This window comes from Astatotilapia calliptera, chromosome 2, assembly GCF_964374335.1.
Source record: "Astatotilapia calliptera chromosome 2, fAstCal68.1, whole genome shotgun sequence".
Taxonomy (NCBI): Eukaryota; Metazoa; Chordata; class Actinopteri; order Cichliformes; family Cichlidae; genus Astatotilapia; species Astatotilapia calliptera.
The window spans coordinates 21,492,302-21,506,924 of NC_137423.1; the positions used below are offsets into that span (position 1 = coordinate 21,492,302).

At 42.4% G+C, this 14,623-nt stretch overlaps 1 protein-coding gene across 2 annotated transcripts; it reads right to left on the bottom strand.

The window, feature by feature from the left end:
- Window positions 1-3,268: 3,268 nt before the first annotated feature.
- Window positions 3,269-14,409, bottom strand: syvn1 (synovial apoptosis inhibitor 1, synoviolin). Of its 2 annotated transcripts, none has more exons than XM_026186772.2 (16): window positions 14,212-14,409; window positions 13,392-13,537; window positions 13,211-13,303; window positions 12,926-13,078; window positions 12,483-12,531; window positions 11,410-11,513; window positions 10,795-10,921; window positions 10,596-10,695; window positions 7,633-7,698; window positions 7,399-7,515; window positions 7,036-7,205; window positions 6,644-6,796; window positions 6,408-6,554; window positions 4,496-4,679; window positions 4,206-4,318; window positions 3,269-4,114 (listed from the first exon to the last, which is right to left on the bottom strand). In XM_026186772.2, the coding sequence occupies exons 2-16, from the start codon at window positions 13,521-13,523 to the stop codon at window positions 3,918-3,920; spliced, it is 1,905 nt and encodes a 634-aa protein (XP_026042557.1). In that variant the 5' UTR covers window positions 13,524-13,537; window positions 14,212-14,409; the 3' UTR covers window positions 3,269-3,917. The 2 variants fall into 2 exon arrangements, with proteins under 2 accessions (XP_026042557.1, XP_080162259.1); XM_080306133.1 differs by having other exon boundaries at window positions 14,216-14,348.
- Window positions 14,410-14,623: the final 214 nt, after the last annotated feature.

The following is a 14,623-nucleotide window of genomic DNA, read 5'->3' on the forward strand; positions in this document are numbered from 1 at the left end:
AGACCCCTTAGCGACTTTTTCGCTAAAAAAAAAGAAAAAAAAAAGTGTCGCTTTTTTGCTAAAGCGACTTTTTTGCTAAAAAAAAAAAAAAAGTCAGTTCTTCTTTTACTCTTATGCTGTTTTGTGGATCACAAGGTTTAAAACTACTTATAAACACACACACACAAAGTAACTCCACCAGAGTGCCTATTTCGGGTCACTTGTCGGTCCAAGCCCGGATAAAGGAGCAGGGTTGGAATTGTGACATTAAGAAAAAACAATAATTGCTAAAAGAAATTTAATTTGTAGTTCTAAATAAACTCTAAATGCATTTAGGACGTTTTTTACTCACTTTATGTCTCTTCCACGATGTTATTTCTCTCTCCAACAACATAGGTTACAATTAGATTAGCATGACCAATTATGCAAATTAGGCGATGACGTCATTTAGCGACTTCTAGCGACTTTTAGGACAGCCAATAGCGATTGAGGAGTTGGCAACACTGGCCCCTAGCCCTGCCAGTGTAACAGAAATGATGACGGATGATGACGGCAGCAGCAGCCGTTCTTCTCTGCGTGAGTAGTGTGAGGCTAACCACATTATTACATTAATGCATGTAAGGTGAACTAGCAAACATCATCATAGCTACATGCGGCTGTCTTCTTGTTTGATGGCAGATACTCCCTTCCAGAGGTGGGACCAAGTCATTGTTTTGCAAGTCTCAAGTAAGTCTCAAGTCTTTATCCTCAAGTCTCAAGTCAAGTCTCAAGTAATGTCAGGCAAGTCAGAGTCGAGTCTCAAGTCACTGGTGTAAAAGTCCGAGTCAAGTCACAAGTCTGAAACTTTGAATTTCAAGTCCTTTCGAGTCTTTAAAAAAAACAAAACGAAAAAATAATGTTGCAGTTATGCTAAATGTAAATATTAGACCATGTAATTTTTTAATCTGTGTTTTTCTCAACACATGACAAAATAGTGAACTTAGAAAATATACACAAATTGTGAAATTGCACCTCTTTAAAATGCAGCTCAATTAAACCTAGCTCCAAGAATAATTTTCACCGACAGTTCTGAGATAAGCTGCATGTTATTCTTGGATGCGGTTGTAGGACCAGCTTTAAAATCGCATGACAAAAATATCATACACATTAAAAAAAAACTGCATCACCAACGTAGCCTGGACAACATTTGCTAGTTAGATGAAGTCAGCTATCTCATCGTAGCATATTTATATGCATATTTATAATCATACGGTTCTTGGAGTGAGTGCATACACTCATGAAGTTTAGTAACTTCCGGTCACTGCAACAAGCCCAGGTACAGTTTACCGACAGATGGGTGCAGGACCTTGAAATGCACCGTGTAGAACGAAAGACCATCGTACATATCATAAGTTTACCAGTCTCACAAATTGTCGTCATAAATACACATTCCTTAACCGTTTATTAATAGGACCTTTGAGCTCAATGGTAATTAATTAGTAGTGGAAATAATTTCTGGTAGCATCACAGAAATGTAGCAGTGACAATAATATTGTATGCTGTAATCGTACTGGGCAATTAGTGATACAAAAAACCTGTTTTATCCTGTGAATAAAAGTATATGTTTTTGTCAATGTACCATAATAACAGAAGCGAAACGCAATATTGTGTCAGGACAATTCACTATTTATGCACAATAAACAAAGGAGCATAGCGCGACAATTTCTGTTCAGCGCCAGACTTACTTGTAACCTATATCACCAATTATGTTATGAAAATGACGCATTAACTACAACAGCAGACTGACCTTCGTGTAAATGCTTGGAGCAGACTAACCTGTGAGCTGGAGTGTTCTGGGACGTTATATTTGATCTTTGAATGGCTGCAATCCAGGCCATCCGTCGCGTCTTTGTTACTTTGGAAACATGGCTCGAACAATTTCTCTTCAACGACGTAATCCGATAACAACCGATCTCTTTACCCGTCGGCTTCCCGTGGCTGTCATGCGACCGGCTATTGCAGTTAATAATACAACAGCTTCTTGACATTTTTGTGTTTCTTTTTATCGCTGTATAACTGATTTTAATTGAAAGCCTGCGTGCGCTAGTACCGCTTGCCACGAGTTCCCAGAATCCTTTGCGGTTCTACCCGTGAATGACGTCACATTTTCAATCTCTATATAATATGCATGTTAAATTTTATATTTGGGGTAAAATATCAAGTCTTTTCAAGTAAACCGGTTCAAGTCCAATTCAAGTCCCAAGTCATTGGTGTAAAAGTCCAAGTCAAGTCACAAGTCTTAGAACATTATTTCAAGTCAAGTCTAAAGTCATAAAATTAATGACTCGAGTCTGACTCGAGTCCAAGTCATGTGACTCGAGTCCACACCTCTACTCCCTTCACCCTGGCCAAAAAGGCTAAAATGACCAAAGAAAAAGTGGAAAACAGTTAAACATGAGAGGTTTTTGGACAAAGTTTGATTTTTCCCCCCCATTGTTTAAGCACTGCTTCCAGCCAAGAGTGATGCCATATATGTCCCAAAAGCTGCAGAAAAGGCTAACATTGTTATCTTTTTACATAAAAAAAACAAAAGCAAAAAAAACAACAACACCTGAACATGAGAGGTTTTAGGACCAATTTTGTGTTCTCCATTCTTTAAGCACCGGTTCGAGCACCGTTTAAGCACCAGCACCGTTTCGGCACCGGTATTGGATAAAACCTAAACGATACCCAGCCCTAGTTCTGTCAATCTTTATTACTTAAGTGTAAATGGTAAATGGCCTGTATTTATATAGCGCTTTTCTAGTCCCTAAGGACCCCAAAGCGCTTTACATATCCAGTCATCCACCCATTCACGCACACATTCACACACTGGTGATGCCAAGCTACATTGTAGCCACAGCCACCCTGGGGCGCACTGACAGAGGCGAGGCTGCCGGACACTGGCACCACCGAGCCCTCTGACCACCACCAGTAGGCAACGGGTGAAGTGTCTTGCCCAAGGACACAACAATCGAGACTGTCCGAGCCGGGGCTCGAACCAGCAACCTTCCGATTACAAGGCGAACTCCCAACTCTTGAGCCACAAGTGTAGCAAATGAGAGACGCTGGAATCAAATGCTAAAGGTGCTCACTCATAAAGACGTGATGTCATTTAGATCAGCATTAAGTTTTAATTAAACACCCCAATCTCTAGCTCAGAGGCAACAATGACGCACTTAAACAGAAACCCTGATGAGAGGTGCTCACACTCACTGAGCTTCACTGTAACAATCCCACCTCTATGACAACAGTTTGCAAACAACTTCTGTACCGCTGCAATTTCAGTCAGTTTATTCTGCATTATGTACAGATCATCCTATTAAAACTTTATACAGTATGTACACATTCAAATAAATCAGTATGTTACAGTGTCTGCAGTGGTAACGTGTTGAGAATGCAGGAAACAGAAGAATGATGCATGTTAAATGAAAAGACAGCAGAGGAAGCTGATTGGTTTCATTTGATTTGAATTCACTGGATTGGTTGATGATCCATGTCCTCTGTAACACATCGATGAGGAGCGCGGGACCTAATGTCAGACGAATTAAAATAGGAAGTTCAAGCAAAGACGTCACTGACAGTAAAACTACCAAACACAAACCCAGCATGGCCTCTCCCACACTGATCAACCACAGCTTGGTTTGAAAGGACATTTCTTCTTCTGTCTCAGTAAGCTGACAAATGCCTGCAGTACAACTACTGCAGCAGTCCCTGATGATGCAAATCAAAACAAACAAAAAGCAGGTGCTATTGCTTTCTGACGCAGAAACAGTCCACAAGGATTTTCTGACAGTCCAGCTCGACACAGTTAGAAACCTGAACCTGTGGAAGAAAGCTAATGGAGAACCAAAGCAACTGAACACCAGCTCAGAGTTCCTGTTGGTCCAGAGTGATATGTCTGAGTCGGGACAAGTGGATCAGTTGTCTGGAGGAGGAGAGGGAGGCGATGACGACGACGATGGTGTTGTCTCTAGCTTACGAAGGCGGCGGCGTCTCAGCTCAGCAGCATTTGGCTCTCCATCCTCTCCGTCCTCCACTCCTTCGTCCATCTTCTCTTTTCTTTCAGTGGAGTCAGCGGACTGAGAGGAAAGCGTTGCCCCGTTCACCTGATCGGCTGGAAACAGAATCGTCACGGTTACTTTACTTCTCTCCACTGTTAAATCCTATGAAAAACAAGACTTGAAAGGCGATAACCAGTTCCTTACAGAGGGACGAGTCCCTGTCCGTGCTGGGACTCTCTGTGTTACTGCCAGCTGTGGAAGATGAGGCAGTGCGATTCGTCCCGCTGGCTTCTCCAGTGCTGCCAGCCCGAGGAGGACTGGAGAAATCAGCAGAGGCACAAACGGTCAAACAAGCAATAAGCTCAAAATTCTATGTAGGAAACAGCATAGAGGACCAAACCTGGCACATCACTGTATCTCTTGAAGCACTGAACTGAGTTAAATAGTTACAGATTCCTCATATCTAATCAAAAGTAAGAGAATCTATCCATTACGTGAGTGTTGCGACGGTGCTGAGGTAGTGGTGGATGTTGAGCATGGCAGCGTCTAGCAAGGTGTGGATGTTTTGAAGACACTGGAGTCGGGCCTCAAGGCCCCGCCGACCCTCTGCCTCCAGCTCCCTCAGCTCCTCTTCTGACAGCCGAGACAAGGAGGGAGGGGGAGGAGGCATCGAGGACACTGTAGGAGAGAAGACAAAATAAACTGAACTGTAACAGCACTGACACGCTAACAAACACGCTTAACCAAGAGCTGCCAGAGCTTTGGGACACATTTGCAGACACTCAGTTAAATTCAAGATGTTCCTACAGCCGTCGTGGCCAAAACATTTGAGAATGACACAAATATTGGTTTTCACAAGACCTCTACAATTCACCCTGGCATGCTCTCAACCCATTCTTTCATAATCAGTGCTTGGAGTTTATCACAATTTTTGTTGTGTTTGTCCACCCACCTCTTGAGGACTGACGACAAGTTCTCAATTGGATTAAGGCCTGGGAGCCACTTAGTTATTACTTTGGCCTTATGACGCATTGAGCCCACTTCCTTGGGTGAGAAGCACCCCCACAGATGAATTGTCTCAGGATGCTTTACTGTTGGCATGAGACAGTAAAGCGGACAATCCTTTTTCCAGATGCCCCAAACAATCAGAAAGGGGCTTCATCAGAGAAAATGACTTTACCCCAGTCCTCAGCAGTCCACTCGCTGTACTTTTTGCCGAATATCAGTTTGTCCCTGATGGTTATTTTGGAGAAAAGTGGCTTCTTTGCTGCCATCCTCCAAGTCTTCGCCTCACTGTGTGTGCAGATGCACTCACACCTGTCTGCTGCCATTCCTGAGCAAGCTCAGCACTGGTGGCACCACCGATCCTGCAGCTGGATCATCTTTAGGAGACGTCCTGGCACTTGCTGGACTTTCTTGGGCACCCTGAAGTATTCATGGTTGATTTAGGTGCGATCATACTAGCAACAGCATCCTTGCCTGTGAAGCCCTTTTTATGCAACACAATGATGGCTGCATGAGTTTCCTTGCAGGTAACCACGGTTAATAGGAAGAACAAAGATTTCACGCATCATGCTGCTTTAACACATCCAGTCTGCTATTCTGACTCAGTCATCATGACACAAAGATCTCCAGCCTTGTGTTCACCAACATTCTCACCTGAGTTAACAAGAAGATTACTGAAATGATCTCAGCAGGTCCTTTTATGGCAGTGATGAAATGCAGTGGAAACTGTTTTTGTTGGGATTAAGTTCATTTTCAAGGCAAAGGACTTTGCCCTTCATCTGATTACTCTTCATAACATTCTGGAGTATATGCAAATTGCCATCATAAAAACTGAAGCAGCAAACTTTGTGAAAACTAATATTTGTGTCATTCTCAGAACTGTAAGTATGGCGATGTATCCAGTTTGCATCATTTATTTACCCTGTAGCTTGAATAAAATGGTAAATGGCCTGTACTTGTATATCGCTTTTACTAGTCCCTAAGGCCCCCAAAGCGCTTTACACAACCAGTCACCCACCCATTCACACACTGGTGATGGAAAGCTACATTGTAGCCACAGCCACCCTGGGGCGCACTGACAGAGGCGCCCCAGAAGTTAAGAATGCTCATGAAAACTGATGCTTTACACAAAACTGCCAGAATCCAAATACATGTTTGAAAAGACAAAACAGTCAGGCTATGAGAGGTCTGACAGGACCGAGGCACCTTGGTGTGACAAATGAACCAACCTACCCAAAGTTTAGATCATAAGGAACAGAAAAGATGCGTTTGTGCAGAAAAAAAGTCACTCATACAGATATTATCATCGCCAGTATCCTTGAACAGCAGCCTGCTCAGGCAAAAACTCTAAATGTGAATTTAAGGATAGACCACAATATTTGGAAAACTGCTAACCCTTACCAAAGGGAGGAGGTGGTGGCATGGGGAGCCATGGTGCAGCAGGGAAGGGAGGAGGGGGGAAAGAGAATGGGAAGCCTGGCACTGCTGATCCTGGACCTGCTGCCGTAGCAGCAGAATCTGCAGTAGATGTTGTGGGCTGGGTGGTGCCTGAAGGGAAAAACAAAAGCAACAAAAGCCCAATCACTCAGAGGTGTCTCTTTCATTTTACATTCAGGAGCTACAGGAGGCATCCTTACTAGCTGTCTGAGTGGACTCTGTGCTGCTTTGTGGAGCATCAGTAGCACCTGGAGCTGGAGGTACAGCTGCTCCAGCAGGAGGAGGCACTGCAGGGAAGGGACCCCAGAAGGGGAAGATGCCGGGAGGAAACCCTGGTAACATGCCTAGAGCCACTGGAGAAAATACAAGGACAAAAGAACAGTTAAATTCTCACATAGTGGAATATTCCTATTGCATAAGCTGCTTTAAAACCACGTTCCCACTTCAGTTTACTTTTATCCAATGGCTGCTTTCAAGCTGGGAGAACCCACATTACTGATGCTCTGCAATATAATGTGGATGACCTTCATGTACCACTGAAAGCAACACAAACACGGGGGTTGCGATCACCTGGTCTTGTTTTTACTCTCACCATTTGGTGGTTGGCCTGCGGGGGCGTTTGCAGGGGCGTTGGCAGGGGCTGCCGGGGCTGGAGGCGGAGCTTGGGCTGGAGCCGGAGTCTGGTTGTTATTCGTAGCACGGAGTACGTCCATGCGGCAGGTGGGACAGGTCTGCTGTCTCTGGAACCAAGAGCGCAGGCAGCTGGAAGGAGGACAGGACAAAAACACAAACCTTTCAAACACAAAGTCATGTTCAGTCTGCCACACTCACTCCTTTTCTGTTTAAACGCAGGTCCTGTGTTTAATGCTGACCACCTCTGACATGGAACTGTTTGTTTTTCTTTGCAGGCTACAATCTTTCCTTGCTGATTCAGACCTTTTACCACAGAACTTACCTGGAGTGAAAAATGTGATTACAAGGCAATTTCTTGGCTCCAGTCACCATTTCTTCTCGACAGATGATGCAGACGTTGTCTGAGGCCTGCAGATCTTCAGGAGTAGCGTCGGGGTATCTGATCACAGACAGAAGAGAGAGGCGGAAGTGAACAATGTTTCTGGCCAGAGGACACATTAGTCACTCCATTATTCTGGGCCTTGATTTCACATCTACAAACCAGACGTGTACATACAGCGTATTCATGTTGCGGATGGCTCTCCGGGACATCACAGCATCTGTTACAGCTTTTTTGAACTGCCTGCAAGATACAAGAAAAGAGAAGCAATAATCACAACATATTCAGTAGTATACAAAAGAGTCTCATTATGAAAAATGTCATTTTAATTAAGGACAAAGCACTCAAGTCTCCTCTATTAGTTAACTTACTTATCTAGTTAGTTACTACAGTGGGGCAAAAAAGTATTTAGTCAGCCACCGATTGTGCAAGTTCCCCCACCTAAAATGATGACAGAGGTCAGTAATTTGCACCAGAGGTACACTTCAACTGTGAGAGACAGAATGTGAAAAAAAAAATCCATGAATCCACATGGTAGGATTTGTAAAGAATTTATTCGTAAATCAGGGTGGAAAATAAGTATTTGGTCAATAACAAAAATACAACTCAATACTTTGTAACATAACCTTTGTTGGCAATAACAGAGGTCAAACGTTTACTATAGGTCTTTACCAGGTTTGCACACACAGTAGCTGCTATTTTGGCCCATTCCTCCATGCAGATCTTCTCGAGAGCAGTGATGTTTTGGGGCTGTCGCCGAGCAACACGGACTTTCAACTCCCGCCACAGATTTTCTATGGGGTTGAGGTCTGGAGACTGGCTAGGCCACTCCAGGACTTTCAAATGCTTCTTACGGAGCCACTCCTTTGTTGCCCGGGCGGTGTGTTTTGGATCATTGTCATGTTGGAAGACCCAGCCTCGTTTCATCTTCAAAGTTCTCACAGATGGAAGGAGGTTTTGGCTCAAAATCTCACGATACATGGCCCCATTCATTCTGTCCTTAACACGGATCAGTCGTCCTGTCCCCTTGGCAGAAAAACAGCCCCATAGCATGATGTTTCCACCCCCATGCTTCACAGTAGGTATGGTGTTCTTGGGATGCAACTCAGTATTCTTCTTCCTCCAAACACGACGAGTTGAGTTTATACCAAAAAGTTCTACTTTGGTTTCATCTGACCACATGACATTCTCCCAATCCTCTGCTGTATCATCCATGTGCTCTCTGGCAAACTTCAGACGGGCCTGGACATGCACTGGCTTCAGCAGCGGAACACGTCTGGCACTGCGGGATTTGATTCCCTGCCGTTGTAGTGTGTTACTGATGGTGACCTTTGTTACTTTGGTCCCAGCTCTCTGCAGGTCATTCACCAGGTCCCCCCGTGTGGTTCTGGGATCTTTGCTCACCGTTCTCATGATCATTTTGACCCCACGGGATGAGATCTTGCGTGGAGCCCCAGATCGAGGGAGATTATCAGTGGTCTTGTATGTCTTCCATTTTCTGATGATTGCTCCCACAGTTGATTTTTTCACACCAAGCTGCTTGCATATTGTAGATTCACTCTTCCCAGTCTGGTGCAGGTCTACAATACTTTTCCTGGTGTCCTTCGAAAGCTCTTTGGTCTTGGCCATGGCGGAGTTTGGAGTCTGACTGTTTGAGGCTGTGGACAGGTGTCTTTTATACAGATGATGAGTTCAAACAGGTGCCATTCATACGGGTAACGAGTGGGGGACAGAAAAGCGTCTTACAGAAGACGTTACAGGTCTGTGAGAGCCAGAGATTTTCCTTGTTTGAGGTGACCAAATACTTATTTTCCACCCTAATTTACGAATAAATTCTTTACAAATCCTACCATGTGAATTCATGGATTTTTTTTTCCACATTCTGTCTCTCACAGTTGAAGTGTACCTCTGGTGCAAATTACTGACCTCTGTCATCATTTTAAGTGGGGGAACTTGCACAATCGGTGGCTGACTAAATACTTTTTTGCCCCACTGTAGTTATCTAACTGGTTTCGATAAAGATATATCTTATACTGGGCTTTGGTGCTGCCCCTCATTTCCAAACGGTGGAGGCAGATGCTTCTCCCCGACTCTGGTTTTTCCTGAGGTTTCTTCCTGTTAAAAGGGAGTTTTTCATTCCCACTGTCACTGAGTGCTTGCTCAAAGGGGGTCATTTGATTGTTGGGGTTTTCCCTATATTACTATAGGGTCTTTACTTTGCAATATAAAGCATCTTGAGGCGACTGCTGTTGTGATTTGATGCGTTATTGAACTGAAATGAATAAAGCTCCCATCCTTTCACAGCAGCTTTCTTCTCAACTGCCCCTCACAGACAGGACTTTAGAACAGCAGGTGGGTGTGGCTGCTGTGAACACACCCTCTACCCTGATCTGGACACTAAATGACAATGACACAAGGGAAGGAAAAAAAGCCTCTTTTTTTGCTCTAAATGACTCGAGAATCAAAACCATATTTAACAAATTAGAATGTTATACAAATACAACATAAAATAAAAGCATCATGGGTCCTTTTAAATAAGCATTTTTCTTTTCTCAGGAATCATCTTTGTTGAACACGAAGGAGAAATTACACTTTGTCTCCACTCTAATAATTATTAGCACTGTAGGCAAATGTGCCGAACAGATATACATCTGGCTTTATTTCATTCATTCAAAAGGCTGAAATTAACGGTGACGACAGTCCTCGCAGTCCCATTTTTACAAAGATAACAGGACTAATGAAGCACAAGCAGGAATTCTGGTCACTCGTGATAATTTTTTCTTTCTAGTTTCTCTTTCTCCACATTTCCACTGCCTCTCTGGTGCTGCTCTTTTCTCCGGTAGCACAAAAACTTTAATGTTTTCCAATGAATTTAAACATAATGGGAGCTTTGAAGCCTAAGCTTCTTGCTCAGGGACACTTGTTGACACAGTCGTCCTTATTTGAAATTTTGGGCATGTTTAAAACAAATTTGGTCTAACATAAAAGTATATTTTCTGTAATTCAATAACTGTGTCTCATGTGTTTTAAATGACTAAATGAAAATCCTTAAACTGAACTGTGTATAAAGCCCAACACCACAGACCAATGGTAAAAACATCATGAAGATTTTGATCATAAGTAGTAAAGGAATCGCTCACCTCATAGCCAAATACATGGGCCGAATGGCAAACAGAGGGAAGGTGTGCACCTTTATCATGATGGTCATGAAAGCAATGTACAGGAACACTTTGACCACACCTGGAATAAAGATGTCAGATAACATTTAAGAACACCTGCCACCACAATCCCAGAACAATTTCAGCATTTCATACTTTGAACCCCAACTGAATACAGCACCTGTGAAGAGGTCAGTGTAAAGCATATAGACAGCCTTGTTATCCCAGGGGTTCTCACTCTGCAGGTCAATAGTATGCAGAAGATACTTGATAAAGGTTGTCAGGACCATGGTCAGCAGGATGGCATACTGAGAAGAACAAATGCAAACATTCGTTTTGGTTGTTATGTGCACATATCAACCGATGAGTATCCATCATTTCCCCACATGAGCCAGCAGAAGGAAAGAGTGAGAGGTTCACAGCAACTGGTTCAAATCTAAAGAGCAGACGCATTTCACAGCAACCATTATGACACAGAGAAAAAACACTAATCCCATTTATTAAAGCTCTGATCCTTAATTGAACAGAATGTTTTAAATGTCAGTATAATACATGTGTTTACCTACTATTTCATATCAAAAATGGCTGCTGTGATTGTGAGATCCATCTATCTATATATCTCTCTCTCTATATATATATATATATATATATATATATATATATATATATATATATATATATATATATATATATATATATATATATATGACATTCAAACAGCCAAAGACGTGTCAGTCAAGCTAGCTTATTGTTTGCATGCACAACAGTTTCAATTCAGCTTCAGCTCACGACAAACCTCAAATCCAAACACAAGCTGGACCGAAGCGCCTCGGGTAATGATGCTGTGACAGGCATGGTTGACGAACAGGAAGTCCATGACGCCCAGCAGTCCCATGAGAGCTGCAGAAAGTAAAGGAGCACATATCAGTATTTTTCTAACCAGTTTCTCAGCTCGAAGTTTGCATGCAGACGGTTGGAAGTCTAAACAAAAATGATGTTGCAAAATTTGAATGTGTTGGATTTGATTAAGGAAACCTATCACGCTGACAGAGCCACAAACTGTCCGCTGTTCACTTACAACAGTTTGTAAATACAAATAAGTCATTAGCTTATACATATTCCCTTATTCCTAAAGAATTTCACTTTGCAATGATGCCACCTGCAGTTAAATCCACTTATTAATATCAAGGCATCCTATTACAACACCAAGACTAAGGCAGACTGCATGGCTTAAAGAGGTGGTCAGAGTAAATAAAAGTTTTTTTTGAGGCAAAAGCTCAGATACTAGAGGCTGATGAAAATTAATTAATTAAATTAGACAGTTTTTCCCCTGCTCTTGACTCTGCATGATGTCACAGAGAGCAGAAATCCCTACAGTCATCTGAGGCACAAAACTCTGGTTAACTGTGGCTGTGACACACAGCAACTCTAACCAGCCAATAAGAAAGCTGAATTAGGGATGAGGGGAAAGAAGCTAAACAGTTCGTTTGAGCACTAAAACATCATGAAGGTCAGTATATGATCAATTTTCTTTATGTTATACTTTAATATAATCTGAGACTAAATACATAGAGGTGGAAACGAACACAGCAGGTTTTTTGTAACAGACCAGCTTCCCTTGCAGTGTTCAGGAAACTGCTGTGGCTTGTTACTGTTATCCACTGTAATGTTCTGGCCTTACAAATAAACCAGTGCAGGTGGCCTGTAGTGCAAGTACAAACATTTGCATATAGTTTCACTTAGCTAAAGATTTATGACTTCAATTGGTGGAAGAGACAGAGTTGCCCAAAAGGAGAAATGAAAGACAAAAAGAAAGCCGGCACAGAAGTGAGGTATGAATGATATTCCACTGTGCTGATGTCTACTTACATAAAACCCTCATGTGAAAAACCCATGATATGTTGGGACTCCGCTCCATCTGACAGAAAAAGGATTGAAAAGACCCGTTAGCACATGCAAAGCTAAATACACTCAAATGCTACATAAGATTCAGAGTATCGTATAAATCTGTATGCTTTACATTCTGCAACTTACAGGTCTTTTTGAAATGGCAGTTTTAATATAATTACAAGTCATCTAATTTACAACATGCTAAAGGCTCTTTATGTTTAATTTCTAATAAAATCATCAGTTATAAAATCTCCAATAACAATGACATCAATACTCCACACCCTTAACCACACACCATCTGTTCCACCCGGTGTCCCACACTTCCTTTCTACCTTTGAGCAATGTCCTGTACACAGATGCACTGGAGTGTGTTTTATGTGCATTGTGTGAGACAAGGAAGCGCTTTCTCATTCATCACTCACAAAGTCCACTCGATCCTCAGCCAGCCAGTGAAAGCACTTAAGGAACAGGAGGAGGGTAAAGAGGGCGACGAAGCGAGGAGAGAAATCATCCCTGAACACAGTGAAAGCCAGGCACGTCTCGGTCACAGCGTACCACGAGCGTTCGATGAGATGCTGGGGGTAGCCAGAAAAGAATGTTCAAATGCATATGAACAAAAGAGTCTCAGCAGTATTATAAAGACCGTGCAATAAATTCTAAATTAAATACGTCACGATGAATCAACTGAACATAAAAGATATCTCTACCTCCATTTCTGCAGCTCTCAACTGACCAAAAAAGACCTTCCTCATAAACTTTCCCAGCAGAAACACAAGCACAAATGCCTGGATGTACAACACCTGATACCAGGAGAGAAAGGAAAATTTAAAGAATTTACAGAAAAAACAAAACAAAACATGGAACATTTGACTTCATTTCCAATCTTACCGCCATGCTGGGACTGCTCTTGGTGAGGTAAACTACAGTCGGGTAAAACTGGTGTTTGAGTAAATAAGCATGTGCCACAACGGCCCCAGTCAACGCCAGACTGGTGACAGTCACTAAGGCTGCTCGCACCATTTTGGCCTTGGATGCTGTGGAGGGAAAACAGATGGAGAAGGAATGGAAGAACAGGTTAATGCTTGTGAAAGTTGACAAATACACTAAAGCAGAACGCAAATAAAAGTGATATGCTTGGGGGGGAGGGGCGTCTTTATGCCATGTTCGTTTTACTTAGATAACGACTTTTAAAATAAAATGTATTAGGTAGACTTTATGAGGGTATATGGTCAAAAGGTTTTGGCACTCATAGTGAAATATAGTTGTGCTGTTAAACCAAAAAAATACAGAAACGTTTTATATTTAAACATCAATGATGCTTCCTTTTGAAGTTTTGAAGCTGACCACTACAATTATCAGGAATAACTTATAGTAAAGCTAGTTAAACAACAGCTACACTCCCTCTTCAGAAAAATCAAACAAAACCACGTATACAGATGCTAAGTAGCTTACTGTTTTTAAAGCTAATGGGCCAATGAAGTCTGAAAGCCGACTGACCTGCTAGGTTTTCAAGAAATGTTAAATGCTAAAACCACAAATATAAAGAAGCTACACATTATCCAAATACCCGAAGATACGATTGTCTGGGTTAATAATGTTATCTGCTCCACAGACTGTCAAACAGTTAACTGTGTTAGTTAGCCAGTTTTAGCTAGCGTTAGCCTGCTAGCTGCTACCGTTGCAGCTGTCACTACTCTGCGGGACTCACCTACTCGATGTCTGTGGTAGACTTTCTCCTTAGTACCTTTGTCGGATGTATCCCTGCCTACTTGAACTGTATATTATGAGCAACTACTCCATTTCAGCTCTTTCACAACACCCTCCCTGTAATATTTATTATCCTCACCCCTTTCTGCCTGTATACGTGTTTATCTTTGGCTTGCTCACTAGAAGCCACCTCACATCCGGTTGGTAAAATTATTTTGACGCAAGACCAATTTGTGTGTCTCACGACATGCTTGTGTTCTTATGTCCGGTAATCGCTATAAAAAGCAGATAGAGGGACGCTTAATTTACAGTATTTAGTCACGACTTAATATTAGTGTTTGACCCCTATATCGCGTAACAGTGTTTGTAGGTGCGGTTTGTTTCACTCTACTGTATTGTTAAGCGACGCACCT